Source organism: Lutra lutra, chromosome 14 (assembly GCF_902655055.1).
Source record: "Lutra lutra chromosome 14, mLutLut1.2, whole genome shotgun sequence".
NCBI classification, from domain to species: domain Eukaryota; kingdom Metazoa; phylum Chordata; class Mammalia; order Carnivora; family Mustelidae; genus Lutra; species Lutra lutra.
The window spans coordinates 62193571-62213076 of NC_062291.1; the positions used below are offsets into that span (position 1 = coordinate 62193571).

The following is a 19506-nucleotide window of genomic DNA, read 5'->3' on the forward strand; positions in this document are numbered from 1 at the left end:
TCTCCAAACCCAGTTGACTCCTGCAGTGTGCTCCCGTGCTGCTCCTCCTGGGCGAGGAAGGACAGTCTCAAGGAAGGAGGGAGAGCCCACTCCTCGGTTTGCTGATTGCAGCTGGCTTCCCGCTCGGATACCTGGGAGCTCTGCCGCACTCAGTCACCCACAGTCTTCCTGTGACCCCGAGGATCCTGACACCATACTGTCCCACCTATTGCTCTGTCCCAGTTAGCCACCTGAGTGACGTCCCTCACTGAAGCAGACTTCTAAGAGTTCTTTTTTCTTTTCTTTTTAAATATTTTATTTATTTATTTATTTGACATAGAGAGAGAGAGAGAGAGAGATCACAAGTAGTCAGAGAGGCAGGCAGAGAGAGAGGGGGAAGCAGGCTCCCTGCTGAATGGAGAGCCCAAAGCAGGGCTCGATCCCAGGACCCTGAGACCACGACCTGAGCTGAAGGCAGAGGCCTAACACACTGAGCCGCCCAGGTGTCCCAGACTTCTAAGAGTTCTGATTTTGTGCTCACCTGCTCTATCACTTGCCAACAGCCAGCTGATGGAAGCTCCCTGCCCACCCCCCACCCCCTGCAGTCTACCTTCCCATAAATCACCTCGGATTCACTTCTTCTCACCTCCTACCTTGCAGAAAGTGGTTGCTTTTCTATTCGCAGAGTTGCAGCTATTCTTTTCTTCCACCTCCAATTGAGTTCACAGGTGTTCAGAATAATTTGATCGTTATCTACCTGAATTCTTGGGACCAGAATAAATTAAGGTCTCCTACTCCTCTGCCATCTTGGACTCCTCACTGGTTAGTTTCTATTTTATTTCTTCAGATCACTAATCTTTTCTTCAGCATCTGCTTTTATCCCATTCAGTGTATTTTCCATTTCATATAATGTATTTTTTAAATATCTAGACGTTTCATCAGTGATCTTTCTTATATCTTCATTTTCTCTAATTTTTGTGGCCATGTTTTCCTCTGCCTTTTTGAACGTATAGATCATTTTTAAAAAGATTATATTTATTTATTTGACAGAAAGAGAGCACAGCAGAGAGAGAAGGGGAAGGAGAAGTGGAGGAAGAGGGAGAAGCAGACTCCCCACTAAGCAGGGACCCAATGTGGGACTTAATCCCAGGACCCTGGGATCATAACCTGAGCTGAAGGCAGATGCTTAACTGATTGAGCCATCCAGTCACCCTAGAGCATTTAAAAATTTTTTTTGATGATTTTATTTATTTATTTGAGAGAGAGAGAGAGAGAGCATGAGAGGAGAGAGAGATCAGCGGGAGAAGCAGACTCCCCACTGAGCAGGGAGTCCGATGTGGGACTCGATCCCAGGACTCCAGGATCATGACCTGAGCCGAAGGCAGTTGCTTAACCAACCGAGCCACCCAGGCGCCCCACCCTAGAGCATTTTTATAATCACTGTTTTTATGCCCTTGTTTGTTAGTTCCATCACATTATTTCTGGATCTTTTTAAAAAGATTTTAAAATTTATTTATTTATTTGACAGACAGATTACAAGTAGGCAGAGAGGCAGGCAGAGAGAGAGGAAGGGAAACAGGCTCCCCACTGAGCAGAGAGCCCGTGGCAGGGCTTGATTCCAGGACCCCGGGACCATGACCTGAGCTGAAGGCAGAGGCTTTAACCCACTGAGCCACCCAGGCACCCTTCTGGATCTGTTTTTATTGGTTGATATTTTTGTTTTAAATTAAACAACTTTTAACAAAGTTGTTCAGGTTTTATTTACCAGTAGCTCCTCTCTCCTCCCTGACAGCTGCTGTGCCCTCTTCCACACTCTCAGATTCAGAAGAGGACTTCTCTGGCCTTATCAGTGGTAATCTTATGGGAGTAGAGGTCAGTGGAAATGGCTGGTAGACAGTAGTGTGCCTCTTCTGGGTCCAACTAGGCTGACCTTTCCTTCAGCAGATGTTCCAGAACTTGCCTCACTTAGTCTAGCTTTGATCTCACTGATGTTCATGTGGCCATTTTCCCTGCCAGCAACAACAACTAGTGTGATCTCTTTTGAACTCAGAACAGACTAATGAGGTAAGTGCCACCCACAATGGTGATGCTGAAGCCAGTGGCTTTAGTTACTTAATGACCCTGATCAGGTTGTCTTGGCTGATGTCCTAGGCAAAATTTCTTCTTCCTTTTAATACCTATTGTTGTAGGTCCTCCAAAGTTCTCCAAAGAAATTTCATTTGGATCTTTTTTCTATCTTCCCTTTTAGTGGAAATGAAAGGGCTAGGCACACTTTGATAACTTATATCCCCAGTATCTCAGACCAAAATCTTTTTTCAGAAGTCAGAGGATCCACACCAGTGGCGGCACATGTATCCTGGAACTGTACTTGGAACTTGAGGATGCTTCTGGATTGTCTGCTTGTGCTTGCTGGCAAATGGCCTCAGAGTGGTCTTGAATACATCCCATTCTTTGACATCTGGGTCAGTGATACCCAGCCAAGACAGTCCCTTGCTTCTTATAGCTGGCCTTGGCGGGCTGGCTATATCCTTGCTCTCAGTTTGTGGCCACCCTGCTGCCAGGATCCTGGGTCTCTGTAGCCCTAGATCCACCTCTGGCCTCTTTTGATTGATTTTTATCCTGTTTATGGATAATATTTTCTTGCTTTTATTTTTTTGGATGTTTAGGGTTTTTTTGAGTCAGGCATTGTGAATTTTACATCATTTTTAAAAGTGTGCATTAGAGTTCCTTAACAAGTTAAACATAGAATTACTATATGACCCAGAAGTTTTACTCTTATATATATACCCAGAAATATTGAAAATAGGGACTCAAATACATGTATGCTAATGTTCATTGTAGCATTATTAACAATAGTCAAAGGTTGAAACAACCAAAGTGTCCATCAACAGATGAATGGATAATGTGGTATATGCATTCAATGGAATATTAATCAGACATAGAAAGGAATGAAGTTCTGATACATGGTGTAACATGCATAAGCCTTGTAAACATAATGCTAAGTGAAAGAAGTCAGATATAAAAGGAAAAATATTGTACGGCTCCATTTATAAGAAATATCTGACATAGGCAAATTCACAGAGATGGAATGTAGATGAGAGGTTATCAGGGGCTTCAGGGTGAGAGAAATGGGAAATTATTGGTTAGTGGGAAGTTTCTGTTTGGGGTTATAAAAATTTTGGAAATAGATAATAGTGATGGTTGCAGAACATTGTGGAAAATAATTAATGTGACTGAATCCTACACTTTAAAATAGTTTAAAAAAAAGGGATGCCTGGGTGGCTCAGTCAGTTAAGCTGCTGCCTTTGGCTCAGGTCATGATCCCCGAGTCCTGGGATCGAGTCCCACATCAGACTCCTTGCTCAGGGGGGAGCCTGCATCTCTCTCTGCCTCTGCCACTCTGCCTGCTTGTGCTATCTCTCTCTCTGATAAGTAAGTAAGTAAGTAAATAAATAAATAAATAAAATATTAAATAAATAAATTAAAATGGGGGCGCCTGGATGGCTCAAATGGTTAAGCATCTGCCTTGGCTCAGGTCATGATCCTCAGGTCCTAGGATCAAGCATAAGTTTTAAAATTTCAAAAGATGGGGTGCTTAGGTGGCTCAGTCGGTTAAGCATTCCACTCTTGATTTCAGCTTAGGTCATGATCTCAGGGCTGTGTGAAGCTGCTTCATGCTCAGTGTGGAATCTGCTTGAGATTTTCTCTCCCTCTGCCTCTGTCCCTCCCCCCCATCTCATGCTCTCTCTCAAAATAAATAAATATAATCTTTAAAATCTAGGGTGTCTGGGTGGCTCAGTCAGGTAAGTGTCTGCCTTTGACTCAGGTCATGATCTCTGGGTCCTGGAATCAAGTCCCGAGTAGGGCTTCCCGCTCAGTGGAGAGTCTGCTTCTCCCTCTCCTTCTACCCCTCCCCCTGCTCACTCTCGCTCTCTTTCCCCAATATATAAATAAAATCTTTTTATTTATTTATTTATTTATTTGACAGAGAGAGAGAGATCACAAGCAGGCAGAGAAAGGCAGAGAGGAAGGGAAGCAGGCTCCCCGCCCAGCAGAGAGCCTGACGCGGGGCTCGAATCCAGGACCCTGGGACCATGACCCGAGCCGAAGGCAGAGGCTTTAACCCACTGAGCCACCCAGGCACCCTATAAATAAAATCTTTAAGAAAATAACAAAATAATAAAATGAAATCGGGTGCCTGGGTGGCTCAGTGGGTTAAAGCCTCTGCCTTCAGCTCAGGTCATGATATCAGGGTCCTGGGATTGAGCCCCACATCGGGCTCTCTGCTCAGCAGGGAGCCTGCTTCCTCCCTCTCTCTCTGCCTGCCTCTCTCTCTACTTGTGATCTCTGTCTGTCAAATAAATAAATAAAATCTTTTAAAAAAAATAAAATCTATATGTATATAATATATAGAAAAAAATCTAAATCTATCTGTATAAGATTTTAAAGATTATAAGTATATATTATATATAAATAATATAGATGTAGAAATTATAAATTATATGTTATATAAATATATATGTTGATGTAATTCCTCTCCTTAAATCCTTGTAATACTTCTCAATTTAAACTTATTATAAAGTTATAATAAGGGTCCCTGGGTGGCTCAGTTGGTTAAGCGTTTGCCTTTGGCTTAGGTCATGATCTCAGGGTCCTGGGATGGAGCCCCACATCGGTGTCTCTACTCAGTGAGGAGCCTCCTTTTCCCTCTCCCTCTGCCAGCTACTCACCCTGCTTGTGCACTCTCTCTCTACCAAATAAATTAATTAAAATGAAAAAAATTGTTAAAATGGTGACTTTCATCATTATTTAATTACATTAGATAAAAAAGGATTATTTTGGCAGCTGTGAAGAAATCAGACAATAGGTTAAGGTTACTGCAGGAGTCTAGGTTAAAGAGGATGATGTTCTGTTTACCCCTCCAGGTTCACTCTGTCCTCCTCTAGAAGTTGACCTATGTAGACTGATTAACTGACTCCTAGGCCCTCTGGCTTCTGGTTGAACGTGGTCAATGTGCAGCACTGGGAAGAGATCTCAGTCTGCAGGGTTGCTGTGAGCACCTATGGCAACTGATAACAGGTACTAGCTCTTGCCAGGCAGCCTTCTCCACAAAGTTCTGTGTGTCTCTGTATTCTAGTAATGGCTCCCTTCTCCCCTTCCTTCCTCCTAAGGGTAAAGTGGCTGCCACCTGTATTTCTCTACACTGGTTTATTAGTTTAATAGTTCCCTTATCAAACTTCTCTAGAATTAGCCAATTTGAGTGTGTTATTAGTTTCCTGCCTTAGATCCGTTTGGATGTAGTGGACAGAGCAACGTATGTATTTGGCGGTAGAACCTTGAGGTTTTGATAGACTGGATGGTGTGACAGACATGGTCCTGGTCCTGGGGAGGCAGGATGACACAGTTAGGAAAACAAAAAACAAAAAGTATGATTCAGGCTCATACCAACTAGCAATAGTCCAGCTATGGACTCGGGTTCTAAGGTGGTGGACTTAGCTATTGAATGCACTGATTCAGATAATATTAATGAACTAGTTCCCTGTCTCGTGGACAGAACTGACATTTCTCCAAGCTCTCAGATATGCAGGGGAGAAACCAAAGGAGGTTGGTTGTTTTCCACAGAGGAATCAGAAGAGTGAGCTCTCAAGGAAGCAGTAGAAATTGAGATTTGGAAATGATCCCAGGAGAAGATCTAATCAGCTGGGTGAAATGTCAAGGTGCAGACACTGGCTTGCAGTGGCTCACCCTCCCAATCAGACGATCTAGAGATGCTCAGGCCTTAGGTTTAATTAAGCAACACCCTGTTCCATCCACTCGTTGGCCTCCTGAGCCCATTCTGTCCCTGAAGCCATGGATAGGACTAACTGGGGGCGATTTCTCTATCATGGACCCTCCATTTCTTCTACCCCTTCGACTATTTCCCCATTTTTCCTCTTTTCCCTGCATGCCTCTCATCCATACTGGCCCTTCCAGCTGCTGAAAGGCACATGTTAACCCTACATCCCTGATAGGTGGCCAACCGTCCAAGAACAGGTTTTCTTGGCTCATCCTGGAGATCCTTAATATCTTGCGTGCTTTGCTTATTTCCCTTGGATTCTACACAGAGAATTCTGATTGGGGTGTAACCCCCACAACATGACCCTCTAGATCTTGAGCCGCTGGACCTGTTCTCTGAGGCCTGCTAGTTGTTCCGGCTCAGTTTTCACACCAAGACCCTTTGTGGGCCAGTACAGTCAACTTCCTTTCTTATCACACCCACTTTACTCCCACAGGAAGCACTTCCCACTCCATCTTGGTCTCTTCCCTGCTGTAAGGATCCAGTCGCCTCCAGAAATTCACAGCTTCTGGCTGACTGTATAATCTTAGACACATTTTAACCTCTGTATGCCTCAAGTTCTTACTAAATTCTTAGCCCATGCCTGACGCATGGCAAAACTCAGTAGATGTTAGTTGTTGTTGTTATAATTGTATTTTTAAAACATCAATTTGTTCATATAACAGGTATGACCCACTTCAAATTTGAGTCTAAAAATGATATTTCTCTCTTTAAAAAATTCTGAGTCTAAGTTCAGTTTATTTTAAAGATTTTATTTATTTATTTGACAGAGAGACACAGTGAGAGAGGGAACACAAGCAGGGGGAGCGAGAGAGGGAAAAGCAGGCTTCCTGCAGAGCAGGGAGCCCAATGCAGGGCCGGAGCCCGATGCGGGGCTCAATCCCAGGATCCCGGGATCATGACTTGAGCTGAAGGTAGCCACTTAATGACTGAGCCACCCAAGTGCCCCCAAGTTCAGTTTATTAAAAAAAAAAAAAAAGATTTTATTTACTTTATTTTGAGAGAGAGAGAATGTGTGCAAGTGGGGGAGGGGCAAAGAATCCCAAGCTGACTCTGCCCTGAGCACAGATCCTCATGTGGGGTTCCATGCCATGACCAGGACCAGGCTGAAACCAAAAGTCATTCGCCCAACCAACTGAACCACCCAGATAACCCCTAAATTCAGTTTATTTTTGTACCTATTTTATTTTAGCTTTCTTTTCTTTTCTTTTTTAATTAAAGTAAGCTCTACACCCAATGTGGAGCTTGAACTCATGGCCCTAAGATCAAGAGTTGCATGCTCAACCTTGTGAGCCAGCCAGATACCTCTATTTTAGCTACTTATTTCTTAACTAGTACACCCAGAAAAAATTCCGAAAATGTCAAAAGCCCCACCACTTCTCCTATTCACCCAGTTTACCTTCCCATAGACAACTTTCTTTCTTTTTTTTTTTTAAGATTTTATTTATTTATTTGTCATAGAGAGAGAAGCGAGAGTGAGCACAGGCAGACAGAGTAGCAGGCAGAGGCAGAGGGAGAAGCAGGCTCCCTGCCAAGCAAGGAGCCCGATGTGGGACTCGATCCCAGGACGCTGGGATCATGACCTGAGCCGAAGGCAGCTGCTTAACCAACTGAGCCACCCAGGCGTCCCCATAGACAACTTTCTTAACAATTCTTTACTTAGATATAAAATATTTCCATCACCATGAAAAATTCCCTTTGCCCCATTGCAATCAATCCCCTTACTTAACACTTAGCTATATTCAACCACTGACCTGCCTTCTGCCACTGTGACTTTGTGGGGTTTTTTTTAGAATCCCATATAAAGATTAGAACAGAAATAAATGATATAGAAACTAAAAAAAAAAAAAAACAAACCCAATAGAACAGGTTGATGAAACCAGGAGCTGGCTCTTTGAAAAAAAAAATCAATAAAATTGAGCGTTGCTGGAGGGGAGAAGGGTGGAAGGATGGAGTAACTGGCTGATGAACAATAAGGATGGCATGTGATGTAATGAACCCTGGGTATTATATAAGACTGATGAATCACAGACCTATACCTCTGAAACCAAGACTACATTATATGCTAATTAATTGAATTTAAATTAAAAAATTTAAAAAAGATTTTATCCATTTATCTGATATACAGAGAGAGCACAAACAGGGGGAGCAGCAGAGGGAGAGGGAGAAGCAGACTCCCCACTGAGCAAGGAGCCAGACATGGGACCCAGTCCCAGTACCCTGGGATTGTGACCCAAGCCAAAGGCAGTCGTTTAACCGACTGAGCCACCTGGGCATCCCAAGAAAAAAATATTTTAAAAATTCATAAACCTCTAGCCAGACTTATCAAGAAAAAAAGAAAGGACTCAAATAAATAGAATTTGATATAAATGGCCTCACAATACGTAGTCTTTTGCATTTGACTTATTTCACTTACCTTAATGTTTTTCTTTCTTTTCTTTTCTTTTTTTAAGATAGTTGATGTCGACAGTAGGTGGACGTGAGACAGGCTGTGGTCAGGGAGGCCCCTGAGAAGAGAAGAAGGTGCAGCCCACAAGACAGAGACAATCCTTAGCAGGTGAGCATCTGGTGAGCAGATTTGCATCTGGTGAGCAGATGGCAAAGACAAAGCCAGGGCGGCTTCTCTCGAGCCACTTCCAACCTTCCTTTTAGTACCTACATCTGGTGGTGCTGCCCTATCTTGCATAGCCTCCTTCTGACCTGGGCTGGTGGCTTGGACAGTCACTATGGGCTCTTGGTAGAGCCATGGCCTCCATGAATTCATTTATCCAATAGCAGTTAACAAGTGAAGAAATGACTCAGATACAGATGACAAAGATGACTCTCAAAAACTTTGAAATGTAGTTTAGGCTCTGAAGAACCTGTGGAGAGTTTTGATTTATTTTTCCTGGCTCCTAGCAACACCCTCTCCTTCTGGTAACTCCTTAACCAGTGAGTTTCAAATTATAAGATGCAGCCTATTAGTGGGTCATGATGGGCATTTTTTAAAAAAGTAGTCTCCACCCGCAGTGTGGAACCCAACACGGGGCTTGAACTCACAACCCTGAGATCAAGACCTGAGCTGAGATCAAGAGTCCAATGCTTAACAGAATGAGCCATCCAGGCACCATGATGGGCATTTTTAAACAATGAAATATAGTGGAATAAAAATATCAGACACAACATGGATAGGATGTGTATGTAATGAGAGATGTTGTTTCCAATATATGTGTATGTATGGAATTACAACACGACGTGTATTTCTCCTTGTGTGTCTCAGTCAAAAAATCATGAAAGCCTCGTGCATTGGTATTTCCCCTGGGGTTGTAGCTTCTTCAATCTTCTGATTCTCATTAATAGTTCCAAAACTCTAATGAGCAAAAGAATCACCCAGGAAGCTTGTTGAAACTATAATTTCCAAGCCCTACCTACCTCCAAATATATTCAAATTCAGAAGGCTGGGGTGAACTAGGAGATTTCGTTTTTTAAAAGATATTTATTTATTTATTTATTCATTTGAGAGAGAGAATGCACAAGCAGGGTGAGCAGCAGGCAGAGGGAGAGGAAGAAGCAGATTCCCCCTGAGGAGTCACCCCCACCCCCCGGCCCACCACACGCACCATTGATGTGGGCTCTATCCCAGGACCCTGGGATCATGACCTGAGCTGAAGGCAGATGATTAAGGTAAACCAACTGAGTCACCCTGGCATCCCAGGAGATTTCCTTTTTAACAAGCTGGAGATGACAGTATAAATGGTCTATGGACCCCAGTTTGAAAGGCCCTGCTTGACCTCACCTTGGCCAGTTTCATCCACAGCCAAGAGTTCAGTGATATCCTCTACCCTGAGTGTTGAAGGCAGATTGACAACCTCAGTTGTAGACACTGGTTATTGTATCCTCTGATCTGGATGTTCCTTGCATTCTTAGTGCCCAAACTGAAGCTCTCTCCCTCTCACCCCACTATTCACACTTATTCCTCTAACATTGTTTCCCATCTTTGTGAGTGGATGCATTATATACCCTGTCAACCAAACCAAAATAAAAGAGAGAGAGGAATCAGAGATGGGCCCCCAGGGTTAAGCCTGGGCACAGGGTTCACTTCATAGGTATGTAACCTGTGCAACCCCATAGGGCCCTGCACTTAGAAATGCCTTACACTCAGTTTCATGTTCTGCTGTCACTATCTTGAGAGTCTTCATAATTTTTGAACAAGGGACCTTATATTTTTATTTGGCATTAGGCCTCACAAATTATGTAGCCTGTCCTGTCTAGGAGCCTGGGAGCCTGGTGGTGAATTTAAATAGAAATGGGGAAGTTGGATGGGGTGCCTGGGTGGCTCAGTGGGTTAAAGCCTCTGCCTTTGGCTCTGGTCATGATCTCAGGGTCCTGGGATTGAGCCCCGCATTGGGCTCTCTGTTAAGCAGGGAGTCTGCTTCCTCCTCTCTCTCTCTCTCTCTGCCTGCCTCTCTGTCTACTTGTGATCTCTTTCTGTCAAATAAATAAAATCTTTAAAAAAAAAAAGAAATGTGGAAGTTGGGGGGAACCTGGGTGGTTCATTAAGTGTCTGCCTACAGCTCAGGTCATGATCACAGGGTCCTGGGATCGAGCCCCATGACCTGCTCCTTGCTCAGCGGAGAGCCTGCTTCTCCCTCTCCCTCTGCCTGCTGCTCTGCCTACTTGTGCTCTCTAGCTCTCTGTCAAAAATAAATAAATAAAATCTTATTTAAAGAAAGAAGAAATAAGGAGGTCAGCAAAAAGAACAGGTCTAGGAAGAAAGTGGGCTGGCTTTCTATACCTGAATGTGAGCTGTCTGTAACTCAGATTAGCCAGGTGGAGAAGTACAGTGGGAAGTTGGAAATATGAGCAAGAACAGAGAACAGAGGTCAAGATGGAAGATAAGTTGTTTGGAGTTAGCCAAATAGATGTAACAGGTGAGATCATGAAAGGGAATTAACCAGGAAAGAGAGTACACAATGAGAAGGAGTAAGGGACAGGGACAGGACTTTAAAAATCAATAGCATTAAAGAGGTGGGAAGTATGGGAAGAAGACCCAGCAAAGGCACAGGAAGAAATATAGAAGCAAAACCAAACAGTAAAAATACTGGGGCAAGGAGATGATCTGACATGACCATGCAGGATAAGGGGAAAGTAGGAGCAGAAAAGCCAATTTAGGGACAGAGCACATGGAAAGGAGAGATTCAACCCAAAAAATTTCAATCACCTATTTTTAGTTTTGAACATATATTGATTATAAAAATAATTTTAGAAACACTCATATTCCACCATCCAGACAAACTGTTAGCATTTTGGTGCATTTCCTTCCAGTGTTTGTTTTCAGCATAGTTTTCTTCCATATTTTTTTTTCCTCTACAGAAAGTTTACAAATATTCTATCTACAGTCTTCTATGATTTTGCTCCACAAATCTGAGACCATATTATCCATAGTCTCATATCCTACATAGATAGGTTGGAATTTTACATTCTATCCACAGCACTTCCTAAGCTATTAAAAACATTTTTCCCTGGATGTGTAGCATTCCAAAATCTTGTGACATCAATTTTAAAATATCACGAAGGAAAATTTAAAATACTTCTAATTTTGTTCCTATAATCTCACGCACCCCATCAAATGATTTCATGTTTTAGTGTTTCTTCCCAACTTCACTCTTTGAAAACATCACTAGGGCACCTGGGTGGCTCAGTCAGTTAAACATCTGCCTTTGGCTCAGGTCACGATCCCAGGGTCCTGGAATCCAGTCCCACATCTGGCTCCCTGCTCAGCGGGGAGTCTGCTTCCCCCTCCCCCTCCCCTGCCTCTCCCCCTGCTTGTGCTTGTTCTCTCTTTCTGTCAAGTAAATAAATAAAATCTTTTAAAAAATTAAAACATCATCACTTTGAGGTAACTGAGGTAATAGGATAGTCACAGTTTTAAATATTGTTTTCTTTCACATTATTTTACAAACATGGTTTCATATTTCTCCATGTTCTGGTAGCTGTAAGCTGTTTTGTACTGTTAAGTGTTTAATAATTTAATCACCGCCTGACATAAGTGTTTCAGTAAATACAGATTTTTTTTTTTCTTTTGGCTTATATCGTTGGGTTTTAAATTTCTAGGTGAGGGACTGGGCCAAAGCATACCAGTTGGTTCTTGCTAAGTGTTACCTAAGTGTGCTTCTAGAAGGATTAAGTCAATTTACCCAGCCACTAGCTAGGTACGGATGTATCTTTTCCCAGGGCTTTGACTGGCGTTGGGTATTTAATTTTTACTTGGTTTAATGGCTGTTAATTGGGACCATACTATACACATAGTCTTTAATTTGCATTTCCATAATTACTAAGGAAGTTGAGTCTTTAAAAAATATATGTATATATGTTTACTGTTTGTATTTCCCCTAGATGCCTATTCAATTCAAAGCAACAGATGGATTTTGTGCCAAGTGCTGTGTGCTTCCCTTAAGGATGAGTGCCCTAACAAAAATGACCATTGGGATAGGGTGGGGGAACCAGGTAGTATAGAAAATATATAATCAACTTACTCCATTTGTAGAAGCGCAATACCAGCAGGCACTTGGGCAAAGTCCTGTGGGTGGAAGACGGAGAAGGAAGGAGTTGACTCTTAAGCAGGTTAGGTTTCGCAGGTCAAGTGCCTTTAGAGATAAGCCCAAACAAAGAGAAGGATTTGTCAGGGTGAGAAGATGTCTGGAGAAATAAAACAATGTGGAGAGAGGTAAAGTGGTTGAAAAACAGAAAATATAGTATTTGTGTAATGGAGTTGTGAATTTTCTAAAGCTAAAATGTGATAACTTCTTTTGTTCTTAAAGAGAAATGGCATGAGATAATGTGTCTTCTAGGATGATCTCTCTGAAAGCTAATGACAGGTAGATTTGGAGACATTGGAGTCTATAAGATGAGCCTATGTTTTTAGCCACTTACCAAGGGTCAGAGATAGGACTAAAGGTCAAGCTTTTTAGGTAGTATGCACATTAACTTTTTATCTTAAAACTGTCCCCATTAAAACTTTTCCTTTAAATTTTTAAAAAATGGCAGGAAGATGGGGTAACATAAAATTTACCAATTTTAACTGTGTAATTCAGTATTGTTAAGTACATTTCATATTGTTGTGCAACCATTCGCCAGATTGTGACTTTCAAGTTAATTTAATTCAGCTTTATTAAAAAGAAATTAAAATTTGTCAAATTTACCTTCTTTGGTGTTCGCTTAACACTTTACATTGTATAATGCTCTTTAACTAAATATATGATCTTGTTGATTCTCATAAACATTCTTCTGAGGTAGATATTATCCCCATTTTCCAGATGAGGAAGCTGAGGCCAAGAGCCAAAAGGCCAGACAAGCTTGGGGTGTTTTGTTTATCCTGGGGAAACAAAGAGTGTCACCCAGATTTATAGGCTGAGGATTTCACCCATCCAATCAGCCATGTAGCAAATATTATCCGAGTACCTAGTATGTGCCTAGTGTTAGGGGAATGATGTTGAGCAAAATAGACATATTCTCTGCGTTTATGGAGTTCAAGGACTAGTGGGGTAAACAAGCATTCATTGAGAAATAATAAGGGACGCCTGGCTGACTCAAGTCAGTGGAGCCTATGACTCTTGATCTCGGGATTATGAGTTCAAGTCCCACACCAGGTGTAGAGATTACTTAAAAATAAAATCTTTAGGGATGCCTGGGTGGCTCAGTCAGTTAAGCATCAGACTCTTGATTTCAGCTCAGATCGTGATCTCAGGGTCCTGGGATCGAGCTCTCTGTCCAGCTCCGTGCTCAGAGACGAGCCTGATTGAGATTCTCTCTTTCCTTCTTCCTCTCCCCGACCCATGCCTGTGTGTGTACATGTGTGCTCTCTCTCTCTCAAATAAATAGATAAATCTTAAAAAAGGAAAAATAGGGGCGGGGCACCTGAGTGGCTCAGTTGGTTAAGTATCTGCCTTCAGCTCAGGTCATGATCTCAGAGTTCTGGGATCAAGCTTGAGGCAGGGTCTCTGCTCAGCAGGAAGTTTACTTCTCCCTCTCCCTCTGTGCTCTCCCTGCCTCTCTCTCAAATAAATAAATAAATAAATAAAATCTTAAAAAAAAAATAGAGGCATCTGGGTGGCTCAGTCAGTTAAGTGTCTGCCTTCAGCTCAGGTCATGATCCTGGAGTGCTGGGATCCCATCCAGTGACAGGCTCTCTGCCCAGTGGAGAGTCTGCTTCTCCCTTTCCCTCTGCCACTCCTCCACCAAACCACCCCACTCCGTTCCTGCATGCTCTCTCTCAAATAAATAAATAAAATCTTTAAAAAAAAAAGCCACTCTTTCCCGAAAAAAACTGTAAAAAATAAAATAAAACCTTTAAACTTCAAAGAGAAAGACAATGTAAAATATCTTCGTTCGAGAGAAACTCAGGACCGAGTATACTTACACTATATGCATTTGTAAATTTTCAAAATGACTCACCCTGACATTTCCATGTGTCTGTTTAATCCACAGTATCCTTTCCTTGACATTATGTGATTTGTATATTGACCCCCAACCATGTGTGGTCAGCAGGCAAGTATGACAGTCTATATTTTACTGATGAAAAATTCAAGTCTCAAAGAGGTTAGATAACTTGCCAAAAACGACATGACTAGTTAACAGTGAAGCTGGGATTTGAATCCAGCTCTCGCAACACCTGTATTATTCTTGTAGTAGTCATCCTTCCATTTATTCATTCATCCATCAAATATGTACCCAGCACCTTCTGAGTGTCAGCCTACGTATGAAGCAGTCAAGAGCCACTGACGGGGGCGCCTGCGTGGTTCAGTTGGTTGTGCCTACCTTCGGGTCTACCTCCCCCCACTTGTGTGAGCTTCGGCTTGCATGTGTGCTCTTTTTCTCTCTCCTCTCTCCCTCTCAAATAAATGAGTAAAATGTTTTGGGGGGCGGGGAGAGCCACTGAAGGGTTTGAAGCAGGAAAGCAGCATGATCCAATTTAGATTTTATTTTATTAGAGATTTTATTTATTTATTAGAGAGCATGAGGAGAGCAGGGGAAGGGGCAGAGAGAGAGAGAGAGAGAGAAGCAGGCTCCCTGCGAGCAGGGAAGCCGGACATGGGGCTCTATTCCAGGCCAGGACCGTGGGATCATGACCTGAGCCTAAGGCAGACGCTTAACCAACTGAGCCACCCAGGCGCCCCTCCATTGCAGGTTTTAGATGAGAGGGCAATGATGGTTTCCAAAAAACTGTCTGGGACCACCTACTGGGTCTGAAACTCTGGGATTGTGGCTCAAGAATGTCACAATCAGCCAGGTTTGGGAGTTCCTTTCCAATTCTAATGCAGTGAAGAGAGAGAAGCACTGTATTAGAGAAGGAGGTGGTGCGACGAGTTAAAGTGACTAAGATAATGGCTGTAGTGAGAGCCAACCACGTGAGAGGTGAAGTACAGGGACAAAGGGATACACTTGAAGGTCATTTAGATAGCACCCCCACCACTCATTCTCTCTCTCTCTGTCAAATAAATAAATAAAATCTTTATTTTCTTTTTAAAGATTAATTATTTATTTGGCAGAGAGAGAGAGTGCGAGAGAGGGAACACAAGCAGGGGAAATGGGAGAGGGAGAAACAGGCTTCCCGCTGAGCAGGGTGCCTGATACGGGACTCGATCCTAGGACTCCGGGATCATGACCTGAGCTGAAGGCAGACTGAGTCACCCAGGCGCCCCAATAAATAAAATCTTCAAAAAAAAAAAAATATTAAAAGTATCTCCTTTCCACTACAATCACAGACCTGAAGAGGGCAGATGGGACTATGGGGAGATTCATCTTGATCCGGGGTCTGGGTTCCCCAGGGACTCAGGGAGGCGGGAAACTGACACCGGAATTACTGAACTCAGGCATCAGAGGCTGAGGACATCTCCACTGTCTCCTCACTGCCAAGTAGGTCAGGGTATGGTTGAGGCATAGGGTATGGTTGGCTGTACCAGGGGAAGACTGGTCTGTCCCGGCACCGGCAAGGCCATAGGAGCTAAGCCAAGCAGTTGGGCATGGAGCTGTGGGAGAAAAGGATGGGAAAGTGGGCATGGTGGGACCCTGTCACAGGAGTTTGGATTAGGCTGTGAGAAACCCCTGGGGGAGGTGCCCTTGAGGATGATCAATCAGAGAGCGAGTTGCAGGACAGGGGCGTATCTTAGTCGAGATTGGATAACTCCCTGGCCTTGGGAGGGGCCGCGGTGCCCCCACCCTCCCGCCCGGGGCCCGCAGTTTTGCAATCCAGCTTCATAAACCGCAGTGGCGGCGGCGATGGAAGTTGTATGAGTGTGGCCCACGTGCCTGAATCTGACGCTCCTTGCTGGCCGCGGAGTTCCTTGGGTCCCGTGTGCGTTTTGTCCTGCCCCAAAGTTCGCTCCATCCTCGGTGACCTTAACCTCTAGCCCAGCTTCTCAAGCTCCGGACCTCGGCATCTGCAGAACTAAATGGTCACAGCCATGAATGCCTCGGACGAAACAGAGCAGATGTTGGAGCCTTACAACTTCGAGCTGTACTGGGACATGAGGCCCCTTTTGGAGGAGTACTGGTGAGACCTGGGGAAGGCGAAGGGCAGTGCCAGGGTCCTGACCTTAACGAGTGCTATTTAGGGAGGGTGGGCATCGGGGAGGAGATACTGGGTGCCTGCGATTATTTTCTTTGTTTTTCTTTTCTTTTTTTTTTTCTCTTTTCTTTTCTTTTCTTTTTCTCCTCCTCCTTTTTTTTTTTTTTTAAAGATTTCATTTATTTATCTGAGAGAGAGAGAGAGAGACAGCATGAGCAGGGGGTGGGGCAGAGGGAGATGGAGAAGCAGGCTCCTCCATGAAGGGAGTCCGATGTGGGACTCGATCCCAGAATTCTGGGATCATGACCCAAGCTGAAGGCAGACGCTTAAGCAACTGGGCCACCAGCCACCCCTGCTATGGTTTTCTTAAAGAGCAAAGGTGTGGGGCTCCCCTGTACTGTCTCCATATCCCTGTTGTCCAAGGTGCAGTTAGCATGACATCTCAGAGATTAGATCTGGAGGAAAGAAAGAATGAGAGAGGAAGAGACAGGATGGAAGGGAGGGAGAAAGGAAGAAAATGGGGTGAGGAAAGTAGGAGATGGAAACTGAAGGGAAAGAGGGGAGTGAGACATGATCTCTGAGGAAGGGGTTGATCTGAACTCCTCCTCCTCTCCACCTTCTAGAACTACTCTCCTCTGTCCATTGTGGCTGTGTGTGCAGGTGTGCGGGCATAGTGCTGGTGCCCAGGGACCCTCTGCCCTTCACAATTATCACATTGTTCCCCAAATGCTCCATTGTCTCCCGCTGTGGAAAAGGAGACACAGTTGGGAACCTCTTTCAGGATTTCCCCAGTCTCTTTGACTTTGCCCTAAAGCTCCTCAGAGGTGTTTGTGGACTGACTTTTGTCAGTTTGTGGACTGACAATTTGCCATGACCCAAACAGGCAGAAACTATTGCCACATTCTTCTAAACACTAGAGTCCTGGGTTGGTTCTAGACCTGGACCGAGTAGTTGTCACCCACTCACAATTCCCCTGAGAGCAATAATCACAGAAACCTGTACACAGCCCCCCCAGCCCTGTGCTAGGTACTTTATATACCTTAACACTGTCAGGGAATGTTATTTTTCCAAAGTCACGCAGCTGGTAAGTGGCAGAGTTGGGACTCCAACCCAGAGCACTGACCCTGAGAGATGAGTGGGCATTCCTCTAACCAGGACCCACCCATAAGCCCATCCCCTCTGCCTTCTGCCTGCCAGGGCAACCTCATTCCCCATAGCTCTGGTCTACCTGCTGCTCATCTTTGTGGGGCAGAACTACATGAAGGCACGGAAGGGCTTCAACTTGCAGGGGCCTCTCATCCTTTGGTCCCTCGGCCTTGCAATCTTCAGGTAAGACCCCCCCCCCATCTCCACTCCCTGACTATCCTGTAGACCCTAGATCCTCATTCTATCCCTAAAAGCTTTCTGGAAACCCCAAGTGAGTCAATGCCCCAAGTTTTCCTCTAACTCTCTCCCTAACCCATTCCCTCAGCTCCAGTTCCTTCCCCAGCTTCCATCCTCCTCCCATATTACCCTGCTTTCCTTCTTCCCAAGGCCCCACACTGGCAACCTCTGCTCTCTCTCTCATAAATCCACTTGTGCTCATGGAGTCTGTACTTTTAACAATTTCCTCCAACCTCTAATGCTCTTAGCATCTAACACCCTCTCCCAATACCTTCCAATAACTTCTCTAGCCCCTCCTTCTCAGATTCCATCCCCCATCCCCTCCCAGGTTCCTACCCATCCCATTAACCCTAGTCCCTAACTCAACTTTCAGTCTCATCCTCCAGCATTCCCTGGTCCTTCCCCAGCCCTCATCTCCTCTAGATTCCTGGTTGGATCCTGGCCCCAGGATCTTAGAAGCTGTGACCCATTCTGCCGGAAGGGGGTAAATGGTGGAGCTTGAGGCAGTGACCTGCCAGGCCAAGGGAGAAGGGTGAATTGGTGTCTGGGGATGACCCTTACACCCTTTTCCTCTGTCCCATTTCAGTATCCTGGGGGCACTGAGGACATGGGGCTATATGGCTACCCTGGTACTTAGGGGGAGCCTAAAGAAAACTGTGTGCTTCTCCAACTTTGCCAGCACTCCCATAATCGGATTCTGGTCCTGTCTCTTTGTTCTCAGCAAGGTTATTGAACTTGGTGAGTGGCAAGGCTTTGTCTCTCTGGTGCCCAGTCAACTGCATCCCTCCTCAGGGCCCCCCTACCTCTCCCGTTACACGGAGAGTCACTTCCCCACCCTTGGGTCCTAACAACACCTCTTACCCAAGCCCCTCTTTAAGTTATTTGCCACAAAGACCCTTCTCCATGCCCTGAGAATTCCCCCTGTGTCCCTATATCCATCAGGGAGGGTGGTCCCAACACTGGGTGGTAAGCCAGCTATGACTCTCCATTTCCCAGGAGACACGGCCTTCATCATCCTGCGTAAGCGACCACTCATCTTTGTGCACTGGTACCACCACAGCTCAGTGCTAGTGTATACGAGCTTTGGATACAAGAACAAGGTGTCTGCAGGAGGCTGGTTCATGACCATGAACTACGGTGTGCATGCCATCATGTACATCTACTACACTCTGAGGGCTGCCAAAGTGAAGTCCCCCAGGTGGTTACCTATGCTCATCACCAGCCTGCAGATCCTACAGATGTTTATTGGAGCAATTGTTGGCATCCTAACTTACATCTGGAGACAGGAACAGGGATGCTACACCACAATGGAACACTGCTTCTGGTCCCTTGTCTTGTATACGACCTATTTCATCCTCTTTGCCCATTTCTTCCACCAAACCTACCTAGTGCCCAAGGTCAAAGCCAAGACCAAGAGCCAGTGAAAAGCTGGAGAAAAAGGAGCCCCAGGCTCTCTCTCTGCCACAGCACCAAGGAGTTGATCTTAGGTTTGGGAGAATAATTAGGAGGCCTTCCCTGCATGGTTTTTCCCATGGGATCTGTGCTCCAAAGTGGCAGGAAGTTATAACAGGCAAGAAGTGTCAGCCGTGGGTGGGGTGTGATCTAGTGCTTTGATGTTTCCATTTTTAATGTGAAGGCCAAGCAAGCCCTGGGATGGGGGTAGAACTGAGGAGGATCCCCAGAGCTGAGTTATTTATATTTCTATCCAGAAATCTTCCTCTTGCTCCATTTTTAAATTAAAGATTTCAACAAGTCTTCTGGG

The 19506-nt window shown here is 44.5% G+C and overlaps 1 protein-coding gene and 1 pseudogene across 1 annotated transcript; one reads left to right on the top strand and one right to left on the bottom strand.

The window, feature by feature from the left end:
* Window positions 1–1800: 1800 nt before the first annotated feature.
* Window positions 1801–16181, bottom strand: LOC125084407 (vacuolar-sorting protein SNF8-like; annotated as a pseudogene).
* Window positions 16046–19498, top strand: ELOVL3 (ELOVL fatty acid elongase 3). The gene is made up of 4 exons (XM_047701836.1): window positions 16046–16346; window positions 17559–17690; window positions 18331–18482; window positions 18741–19498. The coding sequence occupies exons 1-4, from the start codon at window positions 16246–16248 to the stop codon at window positions 19166–19168; spliced, it is 813 nt and encodes a 270-aa protein (XP_047557792.1). The 5' UTR covers window positions 16046–16245; the 3' UTR covers window positions 19169–19498.
* The last annotated feature ends 8 nt before the right edge of the window (window positions 19499–19506 follow it).